We start from the raw sequence: 18587 nt of genomic DNA on the forward strand, positions 1-18587 counted from the left end.
CCATTTTGCTGCCAAAACAGCCCTGACCCGTCGAGGCATGGAGTCTGACACCTTTCTATCAGAACCAGCATTAACTTCTTCAGTAGCTCGTCTGTTGGATTGGACCACACGGGCCAGCCTTCGCCTCTCACGTGCATCAATGAGCCTTGGCCGCCCATGACCCTGTCGCCGGTTTACCACTGTTCCTTCCTTGGACCACTTTTGATACATACTGACCACTGCAGACCAGGAACACCCCACAAGAGCTTCAGTTTTGGAGATGCTCTGACCAAGTCGTCTAGCCATCACAATTTGGCCCTTGTTAAACTCGCTCAAATCCTTACGCTTGCCCATTTTTCCTGCTTCTAACACATCAACTTTGAGGATGAAATGTTCACTTGCTGCCTAATATATCCCACCCACTAACAGGTGCAGTGATGATGAGATAATCAGTGTTATTCACTTCACCTGTCAGTGGTCATAATGTTATGCTTGGTCAGTGTATATATATAAATATTAGGGCTGTCAAACGATTAAAATTTTTAATCGCGATTAATCTCAGAATTTCATATAGTTAATCGCGATTAATCGCATTAAAAAAAATCTGTGTAAATGTTATAGAAAACAAGGATTTTTAAGTGAAATGTTACAATTAAAATGGTGAACACATTTTATGCTAAATGTACTTATGTTAAAAACTGCTGGGACAAGAGAAAACTGTAAGGGAGTTTATTCACTCACATACTAGGCAGTAAATGTCAGATTGTAGGTTAGAATTTCTCCATCAGCAAACATTGTAGATCAGCGGTGCTTTAGGTGGGATAAGGCGTAGTTATTGTATCAGACTTGTCTGTGGTTGTATCGTGACGATGGTTTGATGGACGTTTCTACACGAAGTGAGTGTGTTTTGACCCTTTGGGGCTTCCATAGTTCATGAACTAACGTGCTCGACTCAGCTTTCCGGTATTCGGTACAGAAGAAGAAGTTAATTAAGTGTAATAAAGTGTTCTGCTCCCGACAACTTGTGAATATAGCGTGTATTTATTTCTTTATTATGCAAGTGCATCACTACCACGATCGGTTACATTATGTTAACAAACCGCAAATGAAAAACGGTGGCAAGTCCGACATTAAAACGTTTGTTCTACCAGTCAAGTGTCAACATGAACTAGAATTTGCGTTAATGGCACTAATTTTTTTAATCGCGTTAAATTGAGGTCGCGTTAATGCGTTATTATCGCGTTAACTTCGACAGCCCTAATAAATATATATTAGTGCTGGGCGATATGATGGTACATTCGGTATACCGGCTTTGATTCCTCATACGGTTTTCACCTACTGCTATACCATAGCATAGTTAATACAACAGCTGTAGTCTTCAACAGGACGCAAATCATATGATATTATTCGTCGCTAAAATGCTATGCGAAAAATTTAAGTTGCTGTACTTTACTACTGGGCAGATATTTCATTTACCTTGTGTGTTGGAGAAGATATTTTTTTTGCTGTGATCGTATAGTGGGGACTGCTGGTGGTTACTGGAGCAGTGCTGCTGCATAACTAAAATTAAGCATAAAACACAAAGAAAGAGGCGAGAACAAAGCGAGCCTCCCAACAAAATAGCCTCACTCATGTAAACAGAGTGTGTCTACAAACAGATGATTGGCTATGGCTGAGGAGCTGGGATTGGCTGTGGCCCAGAGATGGATTGGCATCCTGTCCGAAGTGTGTTACTGCAACCCACAGCGACCTTGACCAAAACGAACAAATGAAAGCTTATTTGATGCTGGCTGTATTGTCCAGGCATAATTAGGCTGTAACTCATTCATGTTGACAAAATCTTTGCATTGTAAACACAGACACTGTTACACAAGAAGCACAACAAGACAAACAGCTTTGCATGAGAAGCCCAGAGTATTATATATATATATATATACAGTACAGGCCAAAAGTTTGGACACACCTTCTCATTCAATGCGTTTTCTGTATTTTCATGACTATTTACATTGTAGATTCTCACTGAAGGCATCAAAACTATGAATGAACACATGTGGAGTTATGTACTTAACAAAAAAAGGTGAAATAACTGAAAACATGTTTTATATTCTAGTTTCTTCAAAATAGCCACCCTTTGCTCTGATTACTACTTTGCACACTCTTGGCATTCTCTCAATGAGCTTCAAGAGGTAGTCACCTGAAATGGTTTTCCAACAGTCTTGAAGGAGTTCCCAGAGGTGTTTAGCACTTGTTGGCCCCTTTGCCTTCACTCTGCGGTCCAGCTCACCCCAAACCATCTCGATTGGGTTCAGGTCCGGTGACTGTGGAGGCCAAGTCATCTGCCGCAGCACTCCATCACTCTCCTTCTTGGTCAAATAGCCCTTACACAGCCTGGAGGTGTGTTTGGGGTCATTGTCCTGTTGAAAAATAAATGATGGTCCAACTAAACGCAAACCAGATGGGATGGCATGTCGCTGCAGGATGCTGTGGTAGCCATGCTGGTTCAGTGTGCCTTCAATTTTGAATAAATCCCCAACAGTGTCACCAGCAAAACACCCCCACACCATCACAGCTCCTCCTCCATGCTTCACAGTGGGAACCAGGCATGTGGAATCCATCCGTTCACCTTTTCTGCGTCTCACAAAGACACGGCGGTTGGAACCAAAGATCTCAAATTTGGACTCATCAGACCAAAGCACAGATTTCCACTGGTCTAATGTCCATTCCTTGTGTTTTTTGGCCCAAACAAATCTCTTCTGCTTGTTGCCTCTCCTTAGCAGTGGTTTCCTAGCAGCTATTTGACCATGAAGGCCTGATTTGCGCAGTCTCCTCTTAACAGTTGTTCTAGAGATGGGTCTGCTGCTAGAACTCTGTGTGGCATTCAACTGGTCTGTGATCTGAGCTGCTGTTAACTTGCGATTTCTGAGGCTGGTGACTCGGATGAACTTGTCCTGAGAAGCAGAGGTGACTCTTGGTCTTCCTTTCCTGGGTCGGTCCTCGTGTGTGCCAGTTTCGCTGTAGCGCTTGATGGTTTTTGTGACTCCACTTGGGGACACATTTAAAGTTTTTGCAATTTTCCGGACTGACTGACCTTCATTTCTTAAAGTAATGATGGCCACTCGTTTTTCTTTAGTTAGCTGATTGGTTCTTGCCATAATATGAATTTTAACAGTTGTCCAATAGGGCTGTCGGCTGTGTAGTAACCTGTCTTCTGCACAACACAACTGATGGTCCCAACCCCATTGATAAAGCAAGAAATTTCACTAATTAACCCTGATAAGGCACACCTGAAAACCATTTCAGGTGACTACCTCTTGAAGCTCATTGAGAGAATGCCAAGAGTGTGCAAAGCACTAATCAGAGCAAAGGGTGGCTATTTTGAAGAAACTAGAATATAAAACATGTTTTCAGTTATTTCACCTTTTTTTGTTAAGTACATAACTCCACATGTGTTCATTCATAGTTTTGATGCCTTCAGTGAGAATCTACAATGTAAATAGTCATGAAAATACAGAAAACGCATTGAATGAGAAGGTGTGTCCAAACTTTTGGCCTGTACTGTATATATATATGATTCTTAAAAGAATCTATTGGTTTTGCAATAGCAGTAACAATGGTTAAGCCATGCTAGCTGTAAAGTCAAACAGTGAGACATTTCTTTGCTGTTTATTAGGCCTTTATTTTCTTCCTAGAATTCCTCTTACCCTGTTTCTCTTCCAGCTAAAAGATCAGGCTTACTGTACCCTCGGCCACACAAAAACATCCATATCCATATGAGGTCCGGGGGTCCAGTGTTGCGTAAATCAGAAAAGCCAAATGTTGCCACCTAGTGTTGATCGGAACAAGATCAAGGCTTTTAAACCATTCATGTTTTTTGTCAATGCCAAAAGGGGTGTTCATTTGCTTTGGGGCAAGCGGGACAATATAAGAAGGAGGAAACTATTTGAATAGGAAAATAACAGCGTGCCTGATTCAGATTGAGTTTCACAGTGTTTGTTTCCTGATAATTGAGCTGTCTATGCTCCAAAACTAGGTAGAACATCGTGATCTGATCCCAAAGGTAGCCTGGTTACCAGCTGAGCCAGACAGAAACACTCCCCCAATAAACACGCTCGGTTCTGAAGACTGGGCAACAAGATCTTCGACAAACAACCAGCAATTAGCAGCGGCTGAATTGTGATGCCAAAATACGAGCACACACAATAACACCCTGGCAGATCAACAATGATTGAGAGAGAGAAATGTAAACAGGTTTGCTGGCCGCTTAGATATTGACTGAGGCTTTTTTGAGCAGTACAAAGGCCTAGATGAGTTAGATAACTTTGATTAGATAAACTTGTATCTCCAGTTCACCTCACTTGCATGTCTTTGGACAGTGGGAGGAAATCGGAGCTCCCGGAGGAAACCCACGCAGACCCACGCAGGGGAGAACATGCAAACTCCACACAGAAAGGACCCGGACCGCCCCACCTGGGGACCGAATCCAGGACCTTCTTGCGGTGAGGCGACAGTGCTACCCACCGAGCCATCGTGCCGCCCCTTATAATGTGTTGAAGAAATCTTCTTCTCCTTCCTCAGCCTTTGTCACGTTTTTCGATTACGGGGTCGGCATTTCTAGCTTCTTCCCATTAGGGATCGCCGGCGGGATTTGGCACAGTTTTTACGCCGGATGCCCTTCCTAACACAACCCTCCCTATTTATCCCGGCTTGGGACCGGCACCACAATGCACCGGTCTGTGCATCTAGCGGCTAGGTGTCTATAGGACAATTCAGTGTTTCCAATTAGCCTGGTGGCATGTTTTTGGACTGTGGGAGGAAACCGACGCACCCGGAGGAATCCCACGCGGACACGAGGAGAACATGCAAACTGCACAGAAAGGACCCGGAACGCCCCACCTGAGGATCGAACCCAGGACCTTCTTGCTGTGAGGCGACAGTGCTACCCACTAAGCCACCGTGCCGCCCAATGTGTTGAAAAAATAAATCCTTTCATTAAAAATGCCCAATTACATTTACTTTATTGGAGTATTTGCTAATATTACTCAGCCTAGATAACATAATGTGACATGGAACTTTATTATTCTGTTTATGCATTTTTGTTCTTTCCTGTTCCAGTCGTATTCAATTACCCAGTTGTATCTTCTCTACTGCTGCAGACCCAGACCCTGAGTGAGTAGGCCCATACCCAACACATGCCCCCTAAGCTTAGTACAGTTGCTAACCATCTGCTTATCACCTGCATGAGGCAGCTTACACAAAGATCAATATCACATATGGAAAGTCACACCATTAGTCATCTCCATTATTTCCATTTCTGTGCAGGCGCCACTGACCAGACAGCAGAGGCCACAAAAACAGCAGTGAGGATTTCCTATGGCCTGCCCACCCTCAGACACAGACAATCATGTCTTTGCAGGCATTTGGTCAGCCGACGTGAGATTAAAACTTTCAAGCATGAGATGGTAAACTGCCTTGCTTTGCCACTGAGCCATTTGAGAGCCCCCATCATGGCATTTTTCAAATGTCTACCTGTGGGAGCTTGTACGTGATAAAGTTAAGACATTCTATAAAAAACTCGTATGAAAAGTAGTATTTAATTTATCTATTTATTAGGATTTTAATGTGATGTTTTACACACTTTGGTTACATTCAAGACAGAAACACAAGTTCAATGTCAAACACAGTCATTAACAATTTTGTATCTCCAGTTCACCTCACTTGCATGCCTTTGGACTGTGAGAGGAAACCGGAGCTCCTGGAGGAAACCCACGCAGACACGGGGAGAACATGCAAACTCCACACAGAAAGGACCTCCGGGTCCCTGCTCCATCTGGGAATAGAACCCACTGAGCCACCATGCTGCCCATTATACAAAATTATTGTATTGGGGCTGAACTCTTGTGTCTCTGGTAGGTCACATTAAGAGCTTGTTTGCACCAAATGCTCATTGTTTCTTAGGAGAACAAGTGTCTACAAACAGATGATTGGCTGTGGCTGAGGAGCGGGGATTGGCTGTGGCCCAGTGATGGATTGGCACCCTGTCCGAGGTGTGTTACTGCAACCCACAGCGACCTTGACCAAAACAAACAAATGAAAGCTTATTTGATGCTGGCTGTATTGTCCAGGCATAATTAGGCTGTGACAAATTGAATCCCTGCAGTGTGAATGTAGGTGGGACTTATTTGCAGGAGGGAAAGGACACTAGATTAATCCTACAGACTGGCACAGCAATTGTTGGCAAAAGCAATTGTTGGCACTCTTCTGTGATTGACAAACTGCGCACTGCACACTGGTTTAAAAATGATGCCATGTGCACTAGGCCCTGGGCTTCATTGAGTAGAGAAAAGCCATCTTCCATATTTGGACACAAACAGACTTATGAGAATTATGAGGAAGCCTGTAGTTGAAAGGCACCGACACTCCCTGCCATGCCCGTTTCCAAATTCCAAATGGCCAAATGTCATTTCATTTTCCACTACAGCAACTACTACAAACCAACAGAAGCCAAATGAATTTGCTAAAAAAAAAAACTGGAATCAGCAAATTCATGCCCTGTTGTTCAAGTGAACATGTTGAAATGCTACAACTAAAGCAATAAGATTTAAAACATTTTATTGCAGCCATGTAAAAAGACAGCCATCATATAACACTCCATCTTTTGCAGGCCACCAGGCAAAAGTTAGCCAGAAACACTGAGGAAAAACAAGTACTTCTAATTCAAGCATGACTGATTTGCAAAGCCAAGATATTCTTTTAGGGTTTCATTTTGCAAAAGACCTCCCCGGCACCATCTCAGGAACTCCATGTTCTTGAACGACAGCACTATGCCCTCAGTCATCTTTGCCGTTTCACCCAGAAGAACCCCCCTCCCTGTGCCTCCAGCAGCTCAGAGTCAGTACCAAATGTGTTCTGAGTGGCCATTGAGAAATCCAGCTAGCAGAGGCCTGTCTCATATCCTAGAGTTTGTAAAAGGGGTGAATGGAAAAGGAAGGGAAGTTTCCCTTCATACTAAAGCTGGGATATTAGCTTATGGAGTGTGTCTAGGGAGGGCTGAATGGGGGAACACTGTGGGGATCAGACCACAGAACACTCCCCCACATGTGTTGTCAATTAGGAACAATCTTGTTTTTTTACCCACCGCTAAAAGGAAAGGGGGTCTCACTCTCTCTTATATCTTTTTTTTTTTCCAAATTCAAGAAGCTTTATTGGCATAACAGTTGCCAACGCAGTACAGTTTAAACTGGGTGAAAATTATTACAGCTATGCATGTAAATCAATAAGATCAGAAAAATCAGTAAGAATTAGGAAATAATGTAGAATAATAATAACAAAAATAATAATATACACAAATACACCGATCAGACATAACATTATGACCACCTTCCTAATATTGTGTTGGTCCCCCTTTTGCTGCAAAAAAAAAAAAAAACCTGACCCATTGAGGCATGGACTCCACTAGACCCCTGAAGGTGTGCTGTGGTATCTGGCACCAAGATGTTAGCAGCAGATCCTTTAACTCCTGTAAGTTGTGAGGTGGGGTCTCAATGGATCGGACTTGTTTGTCCAGCACATCCCACAGATGCTCGATTGGATTGAGATCTGGGGAATTTGGAGGCCAAGTCAACACCTGAAACTCGTTGCTGTGCTCCTCAAACCATTCCTGAACCATGTTTGCTTTATGGCAAGGCGCATTATCCTGCTGAAAGAGGCCACAGCCATCAGAAAATACTGTTTCCATGAATGGTCTGCAACAATGCTTAGGTAGGTGGTACATGTCAAAGTAACATCCACATGGATGGCAGGACCCAAGGTTTCCCAGCAGAACATTGCCCAAAGCATCACACTGCCTCAGCTGGCTTGCCTTTTTCCCATAGTGGTGACATGTGTTCCCCAGGTAAACGACGCACACGCACCCGGCCATCCATGTGATGTAAACGAAAAACGTGATTCATCAGACCAGGCCACCTTCTTTCATTGCTCTGTGGTCCAGTTCCGATGCTCACGTGCCCATTGTTGGCGCTTTCGACTGTGGACAGGGGTCATCCTGGGCACCCTGACTAGTCTGCGGCTATGCAGCCCCATACACAACAAACTGTGATGCACTGTGTATTCTGACACCTTTCTATCAGAACCAGCATTAACTTCTTCAACAATTTGAGCTACAGTAGCTCGTCTGCTGGATCGGACCACACGGGCCAGCCTTCGCTCCCCACGTGCATCAATGAGCCTTGGCCGCCATGTTGTTTTTTATTTGTTTCTTTGTGGCCAGTTGATGGAGCATGTTATAATAAATTTAGTTGTTAAGACAAGCTTGGTGGATAGAAAAATGTAGAAGTAAATATAAAACAGGGTACCAATGTGGGCAACGTAAAGTTTAGTTAAAAAAAAAAATAAAGGTTTAATCGACTGCACAAAGTTACAAGGGAAGTGACTCAGCCGTTCAGAAGGAAGTCCCCCTTTAAAATATTAATGTGTTTACCCATTAGAAAAGGATCTGTTTCAACAACTTTAATTATTTATTCATCTTCAGATTCAGGTTTAAAAGGAAATATAAACCATGTAACACTTCTGACTACTTTGAATCATCAAAACAATTAAGCTGTACTGATCAGATCAGAGAGTTTAAGATGAAGATATTTTCCAGCCCTTCAAAGCAGGAACATCAGGCCCCAATCATGGCCCAGGATCCCCCCTGAGCACAGGTGTAAACTCAGCAGCTGGTGCAGCCACTGGACCGAGACCAACCTTGCTGTTCTGGTGCCTGAGAAACAAAACGCTGCACTTGGGTCTGGCATTTAACTAAAGACGACCTCTTACACCCTTCAGCCCAGAAGAAAATCTGGCTTGTTTCTCAGAAGTGCAGAGCCAAGTGTACTAAAAAGACAAAAGCAAACAAACAGCGGTGGGATGCTAGGAGGAGACCACAATAAGGTGAGGCTTTGGCATTAAATGCTACCTGCACCTCAGGGTTTTTCAAAGAAACAAAAGCTCTTACAACAGGGATAAGAGCTCAGGGTCCTGACTTTAATCAATTAGTTAGTCATGAATACTGTTCAGACTTCGATGGAGTTCAGTTTACAATACATTTCCTCTCCCTAAAGCCAGCTGTAGACTGGGATTTAAGTTGACCTACAAGATTACAACGCCCACTGCATCATAAAATAATGGCCAGCTTCCAGTGAGGGCTTGGTTTTATACAACAGCTTTGCTAAATGAAGAAAAAGAGTGAAGGAAATACTGTCATTTTTTGGTTCTTTTGAAACGTATATTCCTTTTCACGATTACCACAGCTTTAACAGAGTCGCAGTGAATCTGGTTTCCCCATTGTGGGGTCTTGGGCAACTCCCTTTCCCAACAAATATTGCCAATCATGTCTGTATGTGGACGCCGGACTGGCCGATAGCACTGCTGGGGATTTTAGTGGAATTTAAAAGTTTAGGGTTTTGTAAAACAGTGAGAATCAGTTTCTCTCCACCATGTCGTTACTGCTGTCTACAATACAGTGGGGTCAAAAAGTATTTAGTCAGCCACTGATTGTGCAGGTTCTCCTAAAGATGAGAGAGGTCTGTAATTTTCATCATAGGTACACTTCAACTATGAGAGACAAAATGAGGGGGAAAAAATCCAGGAAATCACATTGTAGGATTTTTAAAGAATTTATTTGTAAATTATGGTGGAAAATAAGTATTTGGTCAATAACAAAAGTTCAACTCAATACTTTGTAACATAACCTTTGTTGGCAATGACAGAGGTCAAACGTTTCCTGGAAGTCTTCACCAGGTTTGCACACACTGTAGCTGGTATTTTGGCCCATTCCTCCATGCAGATCTCCTCTAGAGCAGTGATGTTTTGGGGCTGTCGCTGGGCAACACGGACTCCACAAATTTTCTATGGGGTTGAGGTCTGGAGACTGGCTAGACCACTCCAGGACCTTGAAATGCTTTTTACGGAGCCACTCCTTCGTTGCCCGAGCGGTGTGTTTGGGATCATTGTCATGCTGGAAGACCCAGCCACGTTCCATCTTCAATGCTCTCACTGATGGAAGGAGGTTTTGGCTTAAAATCTCATGATACATGGCCCCGTTCATTCTTCCCTTAACACGGATCAGTCGTCCTGTCCCCTTTGCAGAAAAACAGCCCCAAAGCATGATGTTTCCACCCCCATGCTTCACAGTAGGTATGGTGTTCTTGGGTTTCTCTTCTTCCTCCAAACACGACGAGTTGAGTTTTTACCAAAAAGTTCCATTTTGGTTTCATTTGACCACATGATATTCTCCCAATCCTCTTCTGGATCATCCATATGCTCTCTGGAAAACTTCAGACAGGCCTGGACATGTACTGGCTTAAGCAGGGGGACACGCCTGGCACTGCAGGATTTGAGTCCCTCTCGGCGTAGTGTGTTACTGATGGTAGCCTTTGTACTTTGGTCCCAGCTCTCTGCAGGTCATTCATCAGATCCCTCCATGTAGTTCTGGGATTTTTGCTCACCGTTCTCATGATCATTTTGACCCCACGGGATCGAGGGAGATTATCAATGGTCTTGTATGTCTTCCATTTTCTTACAATTGCTCCCACAGTTGATTTATTCACACCAACCTGCTTGCCTATTGTAGATTCACTCTTCCCAGCCTGGTGCAGGTCTACAATTTTCTTCCTGGTGTCCTTCGACAGCTCTTTGGTCTTGGCCATGGTTGACTGTTTGAGGGTGTGGACAGGTGTCTTTTATACAGATAACGAGGTCAAACAGGTGCCATTAATACAGGTAATGAGTGGAGGACAGAAGAGCTTCTTAAAGAAGAAGTTACAGGTCTGTGAGAGCCAGAAATCTTGCTTGTTTGTTATTGACCAAATACTTATTTTCCACCATAATTAACAAATAAATTCTTTAAAAATCCTACAATGTGATTTCCTGGATTTTTTTTCTCATTTTGTCTCTCATAGTTGAAGTGTACCTATGATGAAAATTACAGACCTCTCTCATCTTTCTAAGTAGGAGAACTTGCACAATCAGTGGCTGACTAAACACTTTTTGGCCCCACTGTACATCATATAAACATTTCATCTAATGGGCGTATCAGTGCTTTACAACGGTGATCACAACCAGCCATAATCAATTCAAGTATCATTTAAAAAGAACACTTCTAAGAATGCAAGTTTAGGGCCGCTCAGGTGGCGCAGCGGTAAAAGACACGCGCTGCAACCAGGGCTGGATCTCGAAAGTGCGTCGTTTCGAGTCCAGCTCTGCCTTCACCGGTCGAGGCTGGGCGGCTATATGAACAACGATTGGCCTGTTGTTCAGGTGGGGGGGGGGCAGGATTTGAGACCGGAGGGGATGCTCTGTCAGGACTGGGGCGGTTGCGCCCTCTGCTGGCTGGTTGGTGGCGCCTGCATGGAGACGGGGGGGCCAAGTTTAAGAGATACAAACGTTAGTTGTAACCAAATATAATGAAATGTGTTTCTTAATGGTCTTCGTCAATTTATGCAAGTATGACAAAATCAGAGTGTGAGCCGCTCAGGTGGCGCAGCGGTAAAAAGACACGCTGCAACCAGAGATGGATTCTGAGTACATCGTATCGAATCCAGCTCTGCCTTACCGGTTCGAGGCTGAGTGGCTGTATGAGCAGCGATTGGCCGGTTGCTCAGTTGGGGGGCAGGACAAAGAACCGGATGTGGGTCTCTCTCTGTCAAAATGCAATTACGACCTCTGCCGGCTGATTAGAGGCGCCTGCACAGAGATGAGGAAGAGTGCCCTTAGGGTGTGTCTCTCCGCATGCAACGCCAGGTGGCACAAGACTCATCAATGTGTGGGTGGCAAAAATGCATCCGGCTGCTGCCCATGTTTCGGAGGGGATATGGGCTAGCTTCGATCTCCTCGGTCGGGGCAGGGTTCAGCATAGACAGAGAGGAAGCACGATGCAAATTGAAAAATTGGATGCGCTTAAAGGGGGGAGATAAAGGGGGAAAAAAAAACAACAGTGTGTGTGGGGAGGGTCTTTTTGTGGCACTGTATTAACATATTTATGAACTTATCAATGTTCAAAAATGAAAGAATCATTCCTTTAACATAAATAATTATTAAGAACATTAAAACATGAGGGCACTCATGGGGCACAGTGGTAAATCCTGCTAGCCAATTACCGCTGTAATCCAGGTTTGAAATCACCACCGGTGCTATCGGCCGATTGGGCATCTACACACAGACATGATTGGCTATGCCTAAGCTGGGGTTGGATGGTGGAGGCCCCGCAACAGATTGGCATCTTGTCTAGGGTGTGCTACAGCACTGCATCCAGAAATTCCAAAGAAACCAGACCCACTGAGACCCTGATCAGGGTAAAGCAGTGGTAAAATATAAATATTTACATGTTTACATTTTTGGCATTTAGCAGACACTTTTATACAGTACTGTGACAGTATACTATCTTAGCAATTGAAGGTTAGGGGCCTTGCTCAAGGGCCCAACAGTGGCAACCTGGCAGTGGTGAGGCTTGAACCAGCCACCCTTTAATTACTAGTCTAGTACCTTACTCACTAGGCTACAACTGCCCTTAAAACTGCCCTACAACTGAAAATTAAATGAAAACATGAAAAATGAAAATGCTTAATGCAATTTAGAACTTTAAAGTACAAAATAGGGTTGCCAGGTGTTTAGCTGTTTATCTAAGACTATACACATCATGAAATAATGTGTTTGAAACAAGAAATAAAATAAAAAAAGCTTTGATTGGAGTAAAGCAGGGTGAGGGAATAAATAAATAAATAAAATATTTCATCCCTACTAAACACTGTGCTAATGTGTGTCAACAAAACTGCTTGTTCTAACCCGCTATGCAGCAGAAGTTCAGTTTTTGATAGACAAGTGCAAGTGTTTTACAGGTTTGTGTGTGTTGTTGTTGTTCACTGTTGAACAGTAAACATATTGAATATTATCTTCTGTAGGAAGATTTAGCTGTGAAGGTACAGCAAGAAGGTCCTGGGTTCGATTGCCAGGTGGAACGGTCCGGGTCCTTTCTGTGTGGAGTTTGCGTGTTCTCCCCGTGTCTTCGGGGGTTTCCTCCGGGAGCTCCGGTTTCCTCCCACAAAATTGTTAATAACTGTGTTTGACATTAAAAACTTGAACTGATGAATCTTGTGTAACGAGTAATTACCTGTCCTGTCATTATTGAAACCGAACAAAAATCATAATAAATAAATAGCTGTGAGTGTATAAATGCTATGAGAAATGATTCACTTTTTACCTTGAGTCACTCATCTTATGTAAGTAAACGTCTGGCAGTGGTGAGTAGGGTTGGGCGGTATGACGATATTACCGTATACCGCGGTATTCAAAAATGGTGACGGTATTTTTTAAATGTGAAGCGCCGAATTTCTGCTTCAGGTTTACCTTGAAAACTGAGACTTTAGGACATGCGTGCATCCACAGTGAGGGAGGGGTGGGAGGGGTAGGTGGTTGGAGCTCGCTGATTGGCTGTGGGGTGCTTACTGGTGATAACACAGAGAGACGAGTGAAGAGCCACACTGGCTAGCGTTAGCTGTGAGCTAACAAGCAGAAACTGAAAAACGGCTCGTCTTTTAATTTTTCAAAATCAACATTTTTTATCAGTTCAACCGGAAATGAACACAAGCGCGTGCATGCGCGGACATGTACTTATTTACTAAATATATCTTCAGTGTAAATCGAGCACAAGTGTTGAGAAAAAGGAGCAAACAGTAATAATAACGTTACGCCCAATCCGCTGTTCTGACTCTTGTCTGCCATAGATTTTCCTGCCTATGTAAGAACTATTTTTTCCTAAATAAAAGCGCTATATTAAGAAAAAAGAACGTCTCACCTGTCGTGTAATATGAATTATAAAATATATTGTCTGGCCCTTTAAGAAAGTTAAGCGTAGGGAGCGAGTGTGTAGGGAAGAGATCGGATTTGTACCGTTTCTGTGCTCGAGTTTTGCACCGAGCTTGTGTGACATGTAAAGTAGCGTTCTCGTTAACCACTCAAATGTTTGGACTTTGAATTATTTTAACATTACTTTACATCACCGTCATCGCAACATGAACATTTACATTCATATTTTTTGTTACGGTATAGAACTTAATTCTGGATTACAGGCATAACTAATCGTACACGTTCATACACTTTTAAGAAATATCTGTAACTATAAACTAAGCAGTTAACTTTTGAAATATATTGAAGTGTGTAGCCTGCTATTATTCAGTTTTGTGTGGGCAGAGAGAGATTACAATGCCAAAATGTTATGTGTTAATGTTTGTGTTAAAGTGTAATTGATACACATGCATTTATACTTACGCGTATTTATTATAGATCAGATAAGATAAGCAATGTTTGACGTTCAGATTGTTAAATCTTTTTATAATAAAACATTGAAATATTGTAATTACACTCAAGTGTGTACACTGTAAAGTTTGTCCGCGACACAACCCCCCCCCCCCCCCCCCCCCCCCCCCATCACCCGCCGCGGTAATATCGTATACCGCGGTATTTCCTGAAGACGGTATGACGGTATGAAAATCGGCAATATCGCCCAACCCTAGTGGTGAGTACAATAAGCCTTTATACTACAGCACATGGGTCAATCACAGCACACACACACAACACACACATACACACCACATCTACAAATAGCATGGAGCAATAAAATTAGTTTGGCAGATCCAACTGCTACTACCTATGAGGTCATACTCACCAGTTGAACGTATGCCACTTTGTAATCTGGCGTCTTCACGCGCTGATTTAAGTGATTCCTTTTCTTGTTCGTACCTGTGATGGAAAAAAAGACTCAGTCGTGAGTTTGCCTGGTCTGAACGACTTTCTTTATCGTCAACAAACCATGAAGGTAACAGGTATTGACGTCCAGCTTCCCGCACGCACTGCTAACCTACAACCATTAAAGAAATTGACCTTACTCAGATCATAAACAACGCTAACAGAGTCTATTTACTTTTACCCTTAAGTATAATGTAAGCCATCTGATTTTTGTGGTGAGGTTCATTGCATTTGCATGAGCGCACGCTTAAAAGCAATTATTCTAAATTCTTTAAAACAGTTCAGGTAGCTACACAATAAACTCCTTCAGAGAGGAAAAAGGGAGGGACTCTGCCTGTAAAAAAGGCCCAGGGCTTCTGTCCTGTTGACTGTGAAACGCATGTTAACCTTTTCCCAAATGGGCATGATGTCATGTTAAAGGCCTGGACAATTTAGAGCAGGAAAAAAGTGGAGGAAAAACATCTTTCTGACTGTTTTTTAACTGTTGCCAGATTAAAAACAGGGAAAAAGGCCAACAGTAAAAGATCCCTCACAAAAACCACTCAAAGCACCAGGTTCCAATTGTATTGCAAAACATCCAGATAAATGTGTGGATTATGTGTTCACAGCAGCAGAAACCATTCTTTATCATCTCAACCTTACTTAAACACCCCCCCACACAGGAACAATGAATGTTAAAAAAGAAGTTAAAACATTTTAAGCTCAGCCAATTTAACACCCCCACCCTCCAAATAAAAAGTCACGCTTTAATTTACATGTATAAACACTCTGTGATTGGCGGTCCTCAAATCAACATCCACACTCTATACCTTTCAAAAAATATATGTTCTCCACGTATTAGAGTTGTGTTTTGGCTGCTAAACCATTCCAAATCCCAGGACAGAGGGGTAGCTATGGCAACCTCTTCCAAAATACCCCATTACACTCAGGGAGAAAAGAATAGAACCCTTGAGTGCTGGGGCGCAGGCCGAACGACTCGGCCTACTCATACAGCCTGTGCACCGCCAATGGAGTGGAACCCATGACGCAGACAGGGATACCTGCTCTGACGTACAAAAGGATTGCTTACTCTTTTTGTCGTGTGTGTGCGTATGTGTGTGTTTTAAACGGGTGTTCCACTATTTTTTTTTTTTTATTTAATGTGGCACATAAAAACGCTGCCTGCCTGCTCCCTGGCTCCACACAACATCAGCACAAAGAGCTGCTCCAGGGAAATGGGACTCCCGGTGGCTACAGCCCAACAGGGCGCTTGTAAAAGTGATTCCCTCTTGTATTCAGCAAATCAATCTTCTTGTAATTTTCTAGGATGATAAAGCTTGTAATAAGGATCATTTGCTCGTCCATAAAACGGTTTACATACACAAAGGCTTTTACTCGCTCCACCAAAACACAGCCATAAAACAAAACTGGCTGTGTAACTCCTCTGTTGCTGTTTTTAACAGGGCATCCCAGGACAGCTGATGCTGAGAATGCTGGAGAAGCAGATTTGAAGGTTGGTGGCTGTGGGGGAGAACATCTGATCACGCAAACCACTCCTTTAAGTTCTTTTACTTTCACCTGCTGATTGTTATCAGAGAACACGGTTTCTCTGGAATATGAGAACTCGACTTCACTCAAATTCTTAGGCATATTTTTTAATGGTGTGGCAGAACAGGGATCAGCAAATACCAAGAAAATTCTTTATAGCAAGTTACTTTATACAGTATACGGTTTCAATAGTGAGTTTCAAGTCTCAAGTTTGATTCTCAGCTCTGCTATCGACAAGCTGGGCGCCTATACATTGTCTACGCCTGGGGGGGGCTGTACAAACGTACACACATACACACCGATTAGCCATAACATTAAAACCACCTCCTTGTTTCTACACTCACTGTCCATTTTATCAGCTCCACTTACCATATAGAAGCACTTTGTAGTTCTACAATTACTGACTGTAGTCCATCTGTTTCTCTGCATACTTTGTAATCCCCCTTTCATGCTGTTCTTTAATGGTCAGGACCCCCACAGGACCACCACAGAGTAGGTATTATTTGGGTGGTGGATCATTCTCAGTACTGCAGTGACACTGACATGGTGGCGGTGTGTTAGTGTGTGTTGTGCTGGTATGAGTGGATAAGACACAGCAGTGCTGATGGAGTTTTAAACACCTCAGTGTCACTGCTGGACTGAGAATAGTCCACCAACCAAAAATATATCCAGCCAACAGCGCCCCGTAGGCAGTGTCCTGTGACCACTGATGAAGGTCTAGAAGATGACCAACTCAAACAGCAGCAATGGATGAGCGATCATCTCTGACTTTACATCTATAAGGTGGACCAACTAGGTAGGAGTGTCTAATAGAGTGGACATGGTATTTAAAAACTCCAGCAGCGCTGCTGTGTCTGATCCACTCATACCAGCACAACACACACTAACACACCACCACCATGTCAGTGTCACTGCAGTGCTGAGAATGATCCACCACCCAAATAATACCTGCTCTGTGGTGGTCCTGTGGGGGTCCTGACCATTAAAGAACAGGGTGAAAGCAGGTAAAAAGTATGTAGAAGAACAGATGGACTACAGTCAGTAATTGTAGAACTACAAAGTGCTTCTATATGGTAAGTGGAGCTGATAAAATGGACAGTGAGTGTAGAAACAAGGAGATAGTTTTAATGTTATGGCTGATCAGTGTATATTCTACTAAAATTCAACTAAAAACAAAGTGAAACCTTTTTTATTTTGTTATAAAATAAAAAAAAGCTTCCATAAAAAAACATCCCTGATGTAAAAAGTGGGTGAAAGAACAACAGCAGAAATCTACTTACAATACTGAATCCTTGTGCGCACTGCAGTAACAGGGACATTGTAAATCTTCTCCAGATAGTTCCTCACATCAAATTTGGTCATTCTATAAAATAAATAAATAAATAAATGTATGACATACACCAGAAGTGAACCAACAGAACAGGAAATGCATACAGACAGTATGTTGTTGGATATACAAGCAAATACAATAATCTAGGAGCTCAAATCAGATTTTCCACATGAATTGTTTAACTGGTTCTCATTGGGAATGAGGAGGATGTACAAGATTACAAACAAGGTTACAGATGGACAGTGCAGATAGGCTGAAAGGTAAGATTAAGATGTTTTGTTCTTGTGTAGAAAAGGAATGAGAGTTCTATCAGGAGAAGGGAGCTGAGGATGAAGCCTCCTGGTAGGATAAGGAGGAGAGGAAGGCCAAAGAGTTGGTTCATGGATGTGATGAGGGAGGACATGCAGGTGGTTGGTGTAAGGGCAAGACGGAGATGAATGATCTGCTGTGAAGACTCCTAATGGTAGCAGTTAAAAGAAGAAGAAATTATAGTTTTAATGTACTCTATCTGACACTAGTTTAAACCGGTCCTAAACTAACCCTTGACTGCTAGAACAAAACAGAACAATTGTGTGTTCCAATGCTATTTCAATATTCAAAATATGTATTTTTTACAGGCAAAATATTCATATATATAAAAGAGGTCTGAAAAAAGGCATATAATTAACAAAGTATTACACTTTAGTCCAATTAATCTTTTTAAGGTAAACTATTAAGCCAAGAAGGTATGTGTCATATATGTAAAAGAACATATTGTCTGTTGCTGAATTTCATCTTATTTATTCTTTTACTCTTAATCTACAGAAAGATGGAATAATGATTTCCTGTGGTACTCCGATAGATATAACAGATAGATTGGACATGTAAGTGATGCAGTACTCGTGGTTAAAGTACTGGACTAGTAATCAAAAGTTCTCGGTTCAAGCCCCACCACTGCCAGGTTGACACTGTTGGGCCCTTGAGCAAGGCCCTT

General features: G+C 42.7%; 1 protein-coding gene across 1 annotated transcript in view; it reads right to left on the reverse strand.

The window, feature by feature from the left end:
* The window catches only part of mrpl23 (mitochondrial ribosomal protein L23), a 72946-nt gene that overhangs the window by 28908 nt on the left and 25451 nt on the right, over positions 1-18587 (reverse strand). The window contains exons 3-4 of the mRNA XM_063001404.1: positions 17565-17647; positions 14678-14751 (exon numbers count right to left, since the gene is read on the reverse strand). Coding sequence (XP_062857474.1) covers positions 14678-14751; positions 17565-17647 — 157 coding nt within the window. The remainder of the gene's footprint in view (positions 1-14677; positions 14752-17564; positions 17648-18587) is intronic.

This window comes from Trichomycterus rosablanca, chromosome 1 (genome assembly GCF_030014385.1).
Source record: "Trichomycterus rosablanca isolate fTriRos1 chromosome 1, fTriRos1.hap1, whole genome shotgun sequence".
NCBI classification, from domain to species: domain Eukaryota; kingdom Metazoa; phylum Chordata; class Actinopteri; order Siluriformes; family Trichomycteridae; genus Trichomycterus; species Trichomycterus rosablanca.